General features: G+C 31.9%; 1 protein-coding gene across 3 annotated transcripts in view; it reads right to left on the bottom strand.

The window, feature by feature from the left end:
- The window catches only part of LOC148272074 (moesin/ezrin/radixin homolog 1-like), an 88,027-nt gene that overhangs the window by 40,882 nt on the left and 32,549 nt on the right, over positions 1 to 14,596 (bottom strand). The window contains exon 1 of one of the 3 annotated variants that reach the window (XM_088240564.1): positions 3,632 to 3,907. The exons of the other annotated variants lie outside the window; for them this stretch is intronic. Within the exon in view, the coding sequence (XP_088096690.1) occupies positions 3,632 to 3,652 (21 nt within the window). The 5' untranslated portion in view covers positions 3,653 to 3,907. Of the gene's footprint in view, positions 1 to 3,631; positions 3,908 to 14,596 lie in introns of those variants that run through there. 3 annotated transcript variants of the gene reach the window in all.

Here is a 14,596-nt window from a genome sequence, read left to right as displayed (position 1 = left end):
CCATTGGCATGTTTTTATACTTGTTATACTTTTAAACTACTTTTAATTACTTATATTATATATGTTAATAAAATCAATATATTGCTGCTCTTACTATAATGTGTCATTAATTTTGAAGATGTTTTTTAAATTGACCTAAATTTAAATTTACTGTCTTATATTTCACTTAAAGATTCTTCTCATCGTTTCTTTGAATCTCTTAAAATAAATATGTGTTTATGTTTTTCCTTTTTTAAAAAAAAAAAAAATGTTATTACTATTTTATTTTATTTTTACATCTGAGTATTTTTTTCATTCTTTATTTCCATTCTTAATTCTTAATTACTCTTACAAGTTTTCTTCATTTTTAATATTATTTCCATTTGTAAATACTCACTACAAACTACAAACCTTAAAATATATTTTTTTTTCACTTAAATTTAAATATTTAAACAACTTTCATTTATGTTTTCTTTTTCCTTCTCTTTTTTATACTTTCATAAATTACATTAGATTTAATTGCTTTTTAATATGGAAACTTCACTGGTCCATTAGAATTAAGTCCAATTGTGTAAAATATTAAACTTTGTAACTGTACTGTATGTTTCCTGAATAAAAGAAAATAAAAAAAATAAATAAAATAAAAACATATGGAACTGATAAATCAAGTATGTTTGTCTTTTAGGGATGGGAAGCGTCATTTGAGATTAATACGCTCTAGACAGAAAACTAGACAGGAGTGGACTTCATAATAAGAAAAAAAAAATAAATAACCAAAAAAACAATATTTTCTTAAGTCCACTCCAGTCTAGTTTTGAGCGTATTCATCTCAAATTACGCTTCCCATACTTAAAAGACAAAAAGACCTGATTTATAAGTTCCATGTGTGTAGCATAATACTGATATAATAAAATAGTATAGAATCAACATATTACACCAGAGATGAAGAACATTTAAGATAATGTAATGTAGAAGTCTAGGCATCTATAGGGCTTATGACCTGTCAATGGCTGGTTTAGTGGCCACTTTACACACTGTGTAACATTCACCATTCTGCCCATATTTGAACATCTATATTCCTTCAATTCTTTCATCTGTTGATGTTTGTGAAGTTAAAGAGCTGAAACCTTTATTTATGCGGGTGACATTCATCTAATTGAATTATTTCACCTACATACTAGGCAACGCCTGAAAATGTTAATTTTTCAATTTCTATGTTTCTTCATGGACCAGGTGGATTTATCAACAATATTTTGAGTTTGTCCAAATTTTTGTAGACAATGACTGGATTCGACTCCCTGTTAATATAAACAGCTCCCCAGGGAGTCGAATCCAGTCCTTGTCTACAAAAATTTGGACAAACTCAAAATATTGTTGATAGGATAGAATTCATTAGTTAAGTAGACCTTGATAAAAAAGCTCGTATAGATTTGAAACCGGTCGGTAGAAAAAATAAATGGTCAAAAACAAAGTTGTTTTATTTATACCCGAGTATTCTTGTCTGATGTGCGATATTTTACAATTTTGTGTATACTTGGGCACCTAAAGAATTCCGGTTATAAGCAAACAAAAGAATATTATGTATTTAGGCTTTCGAGCAAAGACAGCCAGACGCTCGAATGTAATTTTACAGCAGTTTGGGTCCTACCTAATGAAAGGAATGCTAATTCAAAGGCAACCTGAAATACACGTCTAGCGGATAATTTGCAACCATTGCAGCCAACACGAGTAGTCAGCAGATACTACCAAATTAAACAAATATTTCAAATCCTCCAGAATTGCCAGATTTCCATGTATGAATAAAAAGCAACGTGTGACACAATTTAAAAAAACATGGTATCGACATTTAATACCAAACGTACGTATTTAAAAAGTTAATTTTAATATGTATAAATTAGCTGTAATACAAGGATGAAATACGATTGAACATTGAACTGCGTAAGATTTAAATGTTACAAGGAAAATTCCGGCACAAACTACTTAAAATTGAATCGTTTGAAGCAATAATAATTGAACGACCTTGTTTTATTTGCCCACAAAAAAATATGTAAATTATAATATATTTTTAAACAAATGTAAAAAATTAATGATTTGAATTATATAACTTTGATGTTTTTACCCAATATGTTTTTATGACGCATACAAATGAAAGTTTTTTTTTTTAAATAAAAAAAATCTTTGCATTTCACAATATGTATGCATAAGTTTTAAATACACTATTACATAAATTTAAAAAAACCCACAAAAGCATGGCCTGTGTGTAGGTATACATTTTATTTTAAATTTCAATAAAGGCTTGAAGTAAGTCAAAGAATCTAAACATTCAGATTCCATGGTATTGTAAATATATTATGCAGTACATAATACGACAATGTTTACAATTATCGGATTGACTCAACGACACTTCTTACGTTATTTTATATTTCTCTCTGTTAATTTATGCATGATTAATATTCACGGATTGATCATTGTAATGCATAAGTTACTATGTTGCGAAATAATCACGGATTATTAAATCCGTACTTTAACCGGAATATAAATAAATTTAAATGATCCAATACACCTTATAAAATAAATAAACTACTAACATTTAGTACCTAAGTAGCAATACTTATTTTTTCATTTTTATTTTTTGTAGTTTTTGTTCGAAATCGCATAAGCTAGATAAGAAAAATGGCTAGCATTTCAAAAATGTAATACGTTAGTGCTATGTTTAAATTGATCAGGAAAGCTATTTACGTGTTTTTTTTTCACCCACATTTTTTTGATAACCGAAATACATCCTGCCGAACACTTTTTTAAAGTAACGTAAAGGAGATATTAGATATTTAACACACAATACAGAGGATAGATTTCGCGTGACACCGTCGATGCAAAGACTATTAAATATGTACAAAAAATAATAAACCGAGAGAATTCATATTATAAAAACAATAGATCTTTTGAAAAAAAAATCATGAATTTAATTAATAAGCGAAGTACGAGATTATATCAAGATAGAATATAACACGCAATCAAAAATGGCTATTAAGTACATGATGGATGAAAAAAATGTGTCTTCTATTATAGTAGATGATTTATTGTGTGCATTACGTGGATATTATTATTATTTACATTGTAGAATAAAAGTGTTTTATAATAAAGATAAAAAAGGCATTGTATAGGAAAGTAAACATTATCGTTTAATATCTTATCTCAAATGAAATGATTATACTAGAGATATTTTAAAAATAACAAAATTGCGCAAAATTAAGAAAAAATGGAGAACCATGGAAAAATATTCTTAACAAATTATACATAATCGTAAATATTACAGCCTAAAGTGGTCTCCTAAACCAGCCAATAAGGTCATAAGCACTTTAAATGCCTTATATAAAATGTTTTCCATCTCTACTATATTAAACATCAATATTTTGGTATATAAAATTGAGGGGTGTTTATCAAAAGGTCCCATTTCCATTTTTTGCCGAAGTCTAATTTCGATATTAGTAAAGTTAGAGACGACACCTTATACCAATCACCATAGAGCTGTAAAAAATGTATGCCTGTTAAAAAGACATAATTCTATGATTATTGCGAGTTTTTAAAGTTTTTGCAAATGGAAAAAGGGTCTTTTGGGCCGCGTGTAGTATTATTTTGCAAGAAGCATTACCTGCTTCCCGCCGGCAACCATGTTTCTGCAGGTATCCTCACAGCCGGAAAGGAACAATAGGCTTAACCGTCACAGTGGCCCAGAGGGCACGCTATCACACCTGTCACAAGTGACAGTTCACTGTCACAAAATAGGATCAAACCACACAAGACAACAGACTAGCGCGGACGACCGTCGCGGCGGAAAGTTAAAATGCAACTGAAATGGATTTGAAATTTGTAGACGCGTCGCGGACGGTTGGCTGCCGGTTATGGCCACGCTCGAACACTGAGTAATGTGGAAGGTGGCCGGTACCTGCGCGGGGTTTCCGCTCTTCTACTGGAAATTTTCGTGCGCTGTGCGCATGCCCGGACAGAATTCAAACGGGCCAATGAGAGGCGCCGGCGTAAGGCTTCTCTCGCCAGAGAGGAACTCGATTCTCATTCAAAAAGCTTTAAATGTATATAATAAATTAATAACACGCCCATTGGGCTTTCACAAGAATTTTTGTAACATACAGAAACAATAAGGAAATATAAATGCAAACACAATTTTGACAACCAATTAAAATGTAGTCTTAATCGGTATTTTTTTAGACAAATAAAATACTTTTTTTTGTTGTTTTTAATGAATTATTCTTGTAAATAAACAAACACAGTTATATTTTTTTTTTTTATTTAATTTTAAATAATCCTCTACTTAACTTTGTGACATTTATATTTCAGTACATAAGATTCTATAAAACCGTTTTTTTATAGTTATATTTTTATGTTAAAAAAAATATATATATTTATATATTTTTTTATTGTTTTTAAATAAAATTTTTGACTTACACTGTAAACAAATATATATATTTTTAAAACCACGAAACTTTTTAATTAGCTGAAAATAAACACGTCGGGAATTTTATAACTAGACGATCTATAATACTCCTGACCTCGGGCAAATTACATAGCACTGCAAAATAATAATAATTTGTTAATAATTTAATAATTTGATTTCAACTCTTAATTTATACTTACCTACATCTACTACCTGCATCGAATAATTTATTGTTACTTGTGATTTTTTTTTACAATTAAATTGAAATGTTCAAGGAAGCAGAGAGAGAGGGAGGAAAGTAGAGTAGCTTTACAATGTCTTCTCCTTTAAATGAACTTTTTATGGAATATTTTTATTTTTACTTTTTTAGAATTAAATTATTTTTCCCCTCTCCTCCTGCATTCATTAGTGTGAAATCTGTAATTGGTCTTACTTTTTAAAATTGTTCTTTTGTACCTTGTTGTTTATATAAAGACTGTATGATTTCATTAATAAATAAATAAAATAAAAATAAAATAAAATAAAATACAGAATAAAAATATGGTTTTCCATATTTTACCTTTTAAATTTTCAACATTAGATGAGGGTGTTAGAAGCAAACTTAGAAAACTCCATCGAATTAGTTACTGAGATGTTTGCGAAAAATTTTGAAAAAAGAATTGTGAGATTTCTAATCATGCTTCACCAGCTCAACGGACAATGCTAAGTTTGCTGTGTCAAGCAGTATAGTTGAAATCTGCGGCGCAATCACAAATAACTATCGACGTGCTTAAAAATATGCTAAGCATTTGAGCGATCACAATGAACAATAATGAACATGCTTAAATTATCGCAGTCATAAGTCAACGCGAGTGTAATCTCTAAGTCAACGCTCGTGTCGGTTTGTTTTTTGTTTTCCTCGTAAATAAATACAGTTCACTGGCGAATAATCGGGGTTTACTATAAAAAACTATACAATATATTTCATTTGCAAAATAGTAAGAAGTATCTAATACAAAAAAGTAAAAATTAAATTACAATTACTATAGCGACTGCTTTTCTTAACATTTGGCTCGCCAACCGCCGGCTAAATGCAATAAATAGCATGATAAATGATAAATAAATAAAAAGTTTATATTTGAAGCACTAACTTTCATTATAATAAAATAAATGAAACAACTGGGTATTGGGTGTGCGCATATTTTGTTATTTAAAAAAAAAGATTTTATTTTGTACTAGTTCAGTATGTATATATACATACATGTAATTTTTAATCTTTTTCAATTTTCTTTCCCAGATTGCATAATGTAAACATTATTTTGAATTTATTCCCATGCCTAGTATTCTGTTTATTTTGTTATTTTCAAGTATTTTTCATACCCTTTTTAATTTGTAGTATATCATAATTTTAATTTTTCTGCTTTTGTAAATAATATAATAGTTTAAAATATAAAAACGTCTTTAAATAAATTTGTTATCTGTATGTCCCTAAATGAGTTTTTTTTTTTAAACTCCTTGGGAATATTGTATATAATTAGGTATAATATGTTTTCAATTTAATAAAAAAAAACTTTGTTTTATTTACTTTATGATAAATAAATAAATAAAAACAACAGTTTTGGAATATTTTGCAAATTTACACCGGTGAAATTCAAATATGTGATTGCGCAGCAGGATTATAAGTCACGAAATGTAAATATTTCGACATTTAATATTGGGTGTTCACAGATGTTCCATTGTGATCAGGAATACGATAATCAACCATGGTGAGAAATTGTTATCACGTCGCATATTGCACGTCGATAGTTATTTGTGATTGAGCGACTGGTATTATGATTATGTAAGAAGTATGCAAGAAAAGCGATGTTTTTTGTAAGGGATGAAAATATAACTAAATGTGAGATCAGTATGAACGGAGATATTCTGAATCAGGTAGAAGAATTTTTGTATCTAAGAAGTATGTTTACTAGGGATGGAAAGACTGAGAAAGATATTGAAAGGAGGGTGTGCCGGGAACAGGATGAACGGTGCGCTGAAATCTACTTTGGCCGACAAATGTTTGTCGCAGGAGGCAAAACTAGCAGTTCACAGTGGAGTTCTAGTGCGTTCTAACTCTTATGTAAGGGAGCGAAGTATGGAATTGGAAAAATAATTATGAAAGTAGGTTAAATGCTGTCGAAATGCGATACCTCAGGCGAATGTGGGGTAAAATTTTGTATGATGTCTGTGTAAGGTTGAGACATGCATTATCGACAGAATCAAGAAAGGGGTGCTGCGTTGGTTTGGACATGTAGAGCGAATGGACAGCGAAAGAACGGCGCAAAGTATCTACGATGCGAATGTTGATGTATGCAGAAAACGAGGAAGACCGAGAAAGCCATGGCACGATCAAATACTCGAAGATAGATAGTAGGAATAATCGGCGTGCGTGGATGAGAAGATGTATGAATGTAGGGGAAGCGAGGTCTGTAGTCAAAGACAGTGATTTGGCGTAATGGTTTGTTGTTGACTTATTAACTAGTGTCGCGTTTTCCAAAAATATATAAATAATATATACTCGTATATGAAATGAATGTGTGTGTTGTGTAATTTGCTAGTTAGTATGCGCGGTATCTATTTTTCTATCGAATGCGAGAAAATAAGATATCCGTGGTACCCGAGGAGAGCCCACCTTCACACTGTTCACACGCGCCGCGCTGTAATAGGAGAAATTCCATTACTACCATCAGTAGGTAGTACTTACTACCAGCACACGGGTACTTCTACTACTGACTACCGACTACGACATTACTATACATAATTCAATGGACATTTCTTAGACATCTTAACTGGAGATGCAGGAATACCGATCTCAATTATATGTCTTCCTGCAAAAAGCACCACTCGCTTACTTAAGAAGATCGCCGTCTACTATTAGACATGGGGGTGCTTCATGACATACTCAGTGGACGCCTTGATAGTCCGGCTCTTTTGTCGGAGTTATCATTAAATGTCCCCGGCTACCGTACCCGTCACACGTCGAGCTCTCTATTTCATGTGTCAGCAGTTCGTACGAACTATGCCCTGAACTCTTCTCTTATACGTTTTGCTCGTGAATATAATTTGAACTTCCCCTTATTGATCCATTTGATTGTGAAAAAATAACATTTAAAATGCGCGTCTTAAAACATATTTTTTTGTCTTATACTTAGTTTCAATAATAAAGTCTTATTTTATCTTATTTTATCTCTAATTCTTAATATTTTATATATATTTATATTTTCGACACTTGACACTTGTGCAATATTTACACACATGTCCACCCTCATTCCAATATAACACACACTCACCCACCTTCTCACTCACTTACACTCACACAAACACACTAGTATGTATTGTACGTGTATTTAATGTATTTCTGCGGATATCTGTCATTGGTTTTATTTCCTGTATATTTTATTTGTTATATTTTTGTTACATGTATTACTGTTGATATCCCCAATAAATAAAATTAAATAAAAATACTAACAAAGATAGTCATTCATAGAACACACCGACCGCAGCGTACCTTGATCATTTCTGTTACATTTACAAAAGGCAAGAAGATCAGTCTGAGGCCTCAGGTGTCAGAGGGAAAATCCTTAAGCCCAACATCCACCCGCAGCTGATATAGAGTCCTGGGCTGGTATTCCGAACCCAATTATAGCGCGGTATAGCCCGTTTTTACGTACTAAATACGCGTTATAGCGCGCTGTGAACGCGTTCGGAATACTAGCCATGCGGGACCCTGCCAGCTACGCATAGAGGAAAGGTATTATAAATATTCCTAAGGAATACAAACTCTATGCAGATTAAGGAAGGGGGAGGAGGATGTATAGACAGAAGCCAACACGTCGTCCCTACCCCTCAGGATACTCTCAATGCATCTGTTTTTTTTTATTTAAAAAATATGTATTTACACAAACAATTTACATAAATAAACGTATCCAAATTTACAAATACTATTTCTTAAAACTATAGTAGCACAACACACATAACTTACACAACAAACTTAAGTAAAAACACGGATATTTACAATGAGAGAACGGCTTTGAATAAAGAAGGACTCCCTGGGTGGTCAGAGTCAGAGGATCCGAATACCACCTCCGTAAGGGGAGGACAAAACAAAATAACGTGTGCGTTCCGCTCGGAAGGAAGCACAGTCCCAACTGAATGAGCATATCACAGGAATAGTTGCCTGTCCCACCTAGGCGTCCGCGCATCAGGTGCCAGTTCAGTGGTGGTATTCTGGATCTTCTCAACCCCCTAGAGCGGTGGTTTTCAATCTGGGAGACGCGAACTTTTGCCAGGAGCGGCGCCAAAAAAAAAAATGAAATTGATAGAATTATCATGTGAATATAACTAAAAAAAATAATTTCAAAGTAAAACCATAATTGAATTTTGGATAAATCTTAGCGGATAGACTTCCATATTACCTTGTCTTAAATGTTCTTCATATCTGTTGTAATATGTTAATATAAACAGCTCCCCAGGGAGTTGAATCCAGTCCTTGTCTACAAAAATTTGGACAAACTCAAAATATTGTTGATAAATTACCTGGTCCATGAAGAAGTATAGAAATTGATAAAATAATATTTTCAGGCGTTGCCTAGTATGTAGGTGAAATAATTCAATTAGATGAATCTCACCCGCATAAATAAAGGTTTCAGCTCTTTAACTTCACAAACATCAACAGATGAATGAATTGAAGGAATATAGATGTTCAAATATAGGCAGAATGGTAAATGTTACACAGTGTGTAAAGTGGCCACTTAAACCAGCCATTGACAGGTCATAAGCCCTGTAGATGCCTAGACTTCCATATTACTTTATATTTAATGTTCTTCATCTCTGTTGTAATATGTTAATATAAACAGCTCCCCGGGGAGTTGAATCCAGTCCTTGTCTACGAAAATTTGGACAAACTCAAAATATTTCTTGTCAACCATGTCGGGAATCGAACCGGAGACCTCTTGCATAGTAGGCACACGAGCTGACCACTACACCACGAGGCCGACTAAAACCAGGCTAACTAAATTTGTAACACTCGTTTTCCGCGTCTAATTGTGCGTAATCAAAACAATATTTGCGGCGTTATCTTGATCGTTAATTACATAAAGATAAAATTATCCGTATTACTTAATTATTTTTAGAAAATTAATTATTCGAGTTCTTATTATTTACCCAAATATTTATATTCTCAAGCCATTTCCTAAAAGTCGTTAATAACTTGTGCTGAAAAAATGGGAACCGAGTTGTGGTAGAACCTCGGACCTTCGATCCGCGAGTCCACAACACTACCACAACCTGGTTTTGGTTACTTATTTATATTTATACTGTTTATTGTGCGCACTTGTACATACTTAAAAAAAAAACAAATTGATAGAAAATGGCAAAATCGTCTTTCGTTTTGTTTTTTTAAACAGGTATTTCATTTTTTTACCACCTCTAGTTACATACAAATGATATAGTTCAAGTTTTGAAATCTACCCTGTTTAATTATTTGTCGTTATTCATTTTATTGTCCTAAAAATAATAATATGAAAAATAAAGAAATATTTTTTTAACGCAAAACGCAACGAAAAATAAGAATTGCATATTTTGAAATGTTGAATAATTTATGTTATTACCTACTCTTGTTTTTTTAATAAGATTTTTTACTCTTGAAAATAGACGCACTGTATCTAAATTATGACATTTACACAAATTATTAAAGAATAAAGTAGACTCTTTTAACTTACTCTCCAAAATTAATCTTAATGTCCCCTTTCGCGTGACAAGAAATAAGTATTTATTCCATCTGCCAGTCTGTAGCACTAACTATGCACAACACTCTTTCCTCTATCGTTCTTGTTCTTACTATAATGATTCTTTTTTATCTATTGATATATTTTACATGCCCCTTAATTTATTTAAAAATAAATTAAGACTTATTATTTCTGGCTGCGATACGATCCCACTTACTATTTAATGATGCACACACCTGAACACTTACTTCCACACTAATACACATAAACACATATCTACACTTACTCTCATACAAATACACATAAACACATCCTTTTGTTGTAACATAATTTAATAATATGTGTGATTTTTATTTAGAAACTTTACTGGTCTGTCGTTAAACTGTATTTTAAAAAAATGTTATTACATCATTGTCGACTGTTTGTTTCTTGAAAGTAAATAAGTATTTCAAAGGGAAATTTATTCTTTAGGGATATATTATCATCGGATTAGTAAATAATAATTAAAAGCTTGCGAAAGAAAATGAATTTGGCCTTAAGATGTCGGAACGAATCCAATCGACATGGTAACACCCAAAGAAGGCAGTATTGAAAATTAATTCGTTTTTTATAGAAAAAATGTGCGGAATAATCAATACTAATATGCAATGTGAGGTTTTGGGTTATCTGTTTTAGGCTAAAAACTATGCCAAAGAGTATATATAATTAATTACACGTGTAACAAGAATGCAAATATGAACTAACTATCGAACAAGGAAACAAGATCTACTGCCAATTATTGTTTGTACAACAATATCGCATTAAATTTATGGAACAATACATAAAACCCATGTATTTGTTATGGTGAACACCACGTTTTTCCTACAATGTTTCCAGGCAGAATGGTGCGGGCGTGTTATATCTAAGGTGTTAAAATGTCATTAATGTCATTATTACAATACCGTTCTCTCCGGTCACGCAGACATATTTCATCTCTCGTATACTAAATATAGAAGATTACTTATAGGCGCTGATAATACGCCTGTATAACTGTATGAGTATGTCATAAAAAATGTATATTCATGTCTTTGTTTTGTACCTTCTTCAATATTATTACATATTTTTTTTTTCTTTTCTTATTTAAAAAAAATATATGTATAAATGTACTTATTTATTATACAGGATGTTCTTTAAACCCTGTCACATCCGAAAACACGATGATCAGTATGAGCAAGAAGACATATTGGCACATTAAAATATTTTTTTAGAACGACTAAAATCTTAAAAAATAAAATATAGAAAAAAACAAATGGTTGCTTACTTCTGCAGGGGAGAAGCGAGGGGGGCGCGGCGTGCGGTTCAGACTCCCCCTTCCTCGTTGGTTGCTTGTCTTCTTTCTCATACTGATCATCGTAGTTTCGGATGTGACAGGGTTTAAAGAACACCCTGTATGCGTGTATGTTTTTTTTTCTTTTAATTTACTTTATTATTATTATTTATTATTTACATATTTTATTTGCAGTTTCTGAATTACTAACATTTCTTAATATTTTAATTTATTTTATTACTGGGTTGTTATATTGTGTTCACTTCATGACTTACATAGCTGTAGAAAATTATTATTTACTTTTTTTTTTTCAAAGTTTTTTTTAAGTTCCTATGTACCCTTATATTCTTTATTTTGAAACTTAATTTTACTTTGTAGATAATGCTGAAAGTAAATTTTAACTTCCAATAGAATACGGACCCTGGGTATGTAAAAAAAAAAGCTGGAACACCGGACGGACGTTTTCGACTCGACTGCTACTCTCAGGTAAAAATCCCGAAAAATATAATCGAGTGGAGATAAGTCCACTTCAACGTGTGGTGGATAGCGCGTTGGATAATTTTAAAACCCTAAGTTCGATTTGTCGGCCTCGTGGTGTAATGGTCAGCGCGTTAACCTGCCATGCAAGAGGTCTCGGATTCGATTCCCGACATGGTTGATATGAAATATTTATTTAAAAGGGTGTTTTCACACCAGAATATTCCATAGTACCTGGACTGGTACCTGAAGCGTAAGACTGATCATCTTACTTTCATGTAACCAAAATGATCAAGATACGCTGCAATTGGTGTACAGATGTTGTGCCCTATGCACCATTAGGTGCGGAAAGGGAACGATGATGCGATGCGATGAGTTCGATTCCTAGCAAATGAAATATTTTTTTAATGCATGTGAAATTGTATAGACGAATGCCTTCAAAATGTATGTTTTCTAGTATGTATCTTTGTTGAATTACCTTATAAAATAAAATTAAAAATATAAATTTAAAATTTAAAAAAATAAAAAAATAAAAAAAAGGTTACAAAGTTGGTTCTACACTGCAGTATTGCAATGTTGCTGGACTGACATCTGAAGCCTAAGACTGATCACCTTACCTTCCACAAATGATAGATGCAATGCGATTAGAGTGCCGATGCAGTTCCCTATGCACCAATTGATGCTGATAAGGAAATTATGATGATGATTCGTTGCCAACTTCTCGTAGTTAAAATTGAAGCGTTGGCGTAGTGCTAATTTAGTGATTAATGACAAAACGATCTCGACTTTTCAACAAACGAATTTTTTGTCCGAATCACTTTATCGGACATGATCACCTCTTCCCACATAAATATGAATTTAATTTTAATTGAATTGAAATTATCATCCAATTAACTTTAGTTGCATAACAATAATTATGAATGCTATTAATATTGTTGAATCGCTACGAAAGCGCATTAAACGTCTTCCATTCATATTTCGTGTCCATAATATGAAACAATGCAAGAAAAGAGAGGGGATGGCAATTTAATTAATCGATGGATACCACCTACCTGACACCTGATATACGACGAACAACTTCGCGTACATGTTCAATTATGTCGCAACTCGCGACACACTTTAACAGTTAGAATTTGCGTTCGATGAGATGTTCAATTTATGCTTTTACTAGCGGACCCGACAGACGTTGTCCTGCCCGAGCGTTGGCTTGCCTGCCTTGCCTTATCTTGGAAAAATACTTTTCATCTAGGTACTTTTTTGTGATTAAATTCCTAAACTAAAAATTATTGATATTTAAAAAATATTGAATATAGGTACTTGTTTATGGTTGAATTCCAAAACATAAAATTAATATTTTTTTCAAACGTCAAACTCCGGTCGTAGCACCAACAAAGTGGTGTACTTATGTAGGAATACGTTTTTTTTTAAATGTATTGAATTTAATATTATTTTAGTGTTACCAAAAATCTAATAAAAAGAAATAAATGGGTAGAAATTATAAGGAATTTAAGGAAATAATCTGATTGAGATCCACAAAAAACAAACGCTGTTTGTAAACATTCAAAAACAAACTTTTTTTGTACACAAAAAAACAACATCTTTCCATTTTTTTACAAATCATTCTCCTCGAATGCAACCCTGGTAGATCGATGAATAAAACATTTATGCTTCTAACTTTTTTTTTACAGATTCGATTGAAGATTTTAATATATACGAACACGCACAGCGCAAAGATCTATATTTCTCTGAAAACCGCACGTAAATCTGTTAAGCCGTTTAGGAGGAGTACGATGACATCACACGTACAGAGGAATTATATGTATAAAGATGGGTCGTAAAAACATTTTTAATTTATGGACCTCCGATTAACATTTCGAAGCATTTTAATGCGTCATTATAATATGAAACGCCTGATTTCCTAAAATCGTAGTCTGTAAGAAAGTAGGCACTAGGTACAAATAAGATAATCACAATTACAGTTATTTTCATAGATTGTGAATGCACGTTCCTGTATTATGAATTCATTTTAAGAAAGTTTGATAAATAACAAAATTATATATGTTGAAAGCATTTACTTTGTGCTCAAATATTTAAATTAATGTTAGTAAATTTAATTATTTATGAATCTAAGGAAATATGACTACATCGCTGATTATCGTTTGCAACTGAATTGGCTCAAAATTAGACAGCGAAGAAACTATCACTCCCTCTCACTTCTGTTTACTATACTTCATAGTCCTAACGGTCCTATATCCTACCTCCGTGAAAAATTTAAACGCTTATCAGTTCATGGTTTATCTCTTCGTACTAATTCTTAGAACACCCTCCTAATACCAATCCACAATTCCTCTTTCTTCTCTTACTCGTATAGTATCCATGCGGCTCGACTGAAGAATCATCTCCCATCCACTATCAGAGATCTCTGTTATTACAGTATCTCTGTTTAAATCACGCCTGAAGAATATTTTATTTTATTTTATTTTTATTTTTATTTTATTAGGGAAATCAACAGTTCTACATACATATTTTTAGTAAACAAACAGATATAGTGTATAAACTCAGAACTAATAACAGATTTCCACATAGTATACAAAGTTAGTAAAGAATATATATATTACATATCAAATAAATACATAC

This window comes from Micrasema longulum, unplaced genomic scaffold, assembly GCF_059751315.1.
Source record: "Micrasema longulum isolate JH-2025_06_02 unplaced genomic scaffold, ASM5975131v1 h1tg002500l, whole genome shotgun sequence".
NCBI lineage: Eukaryota > Metazoa > Arthropoda > Insecta > Trichoptera > Brachycentridae > Micrasema > Micrasema longulum.
Note: the sequence above shows the minus strand (reverse complement) of the source record. Positions and strands in the feature narration are given on the sequence as shown.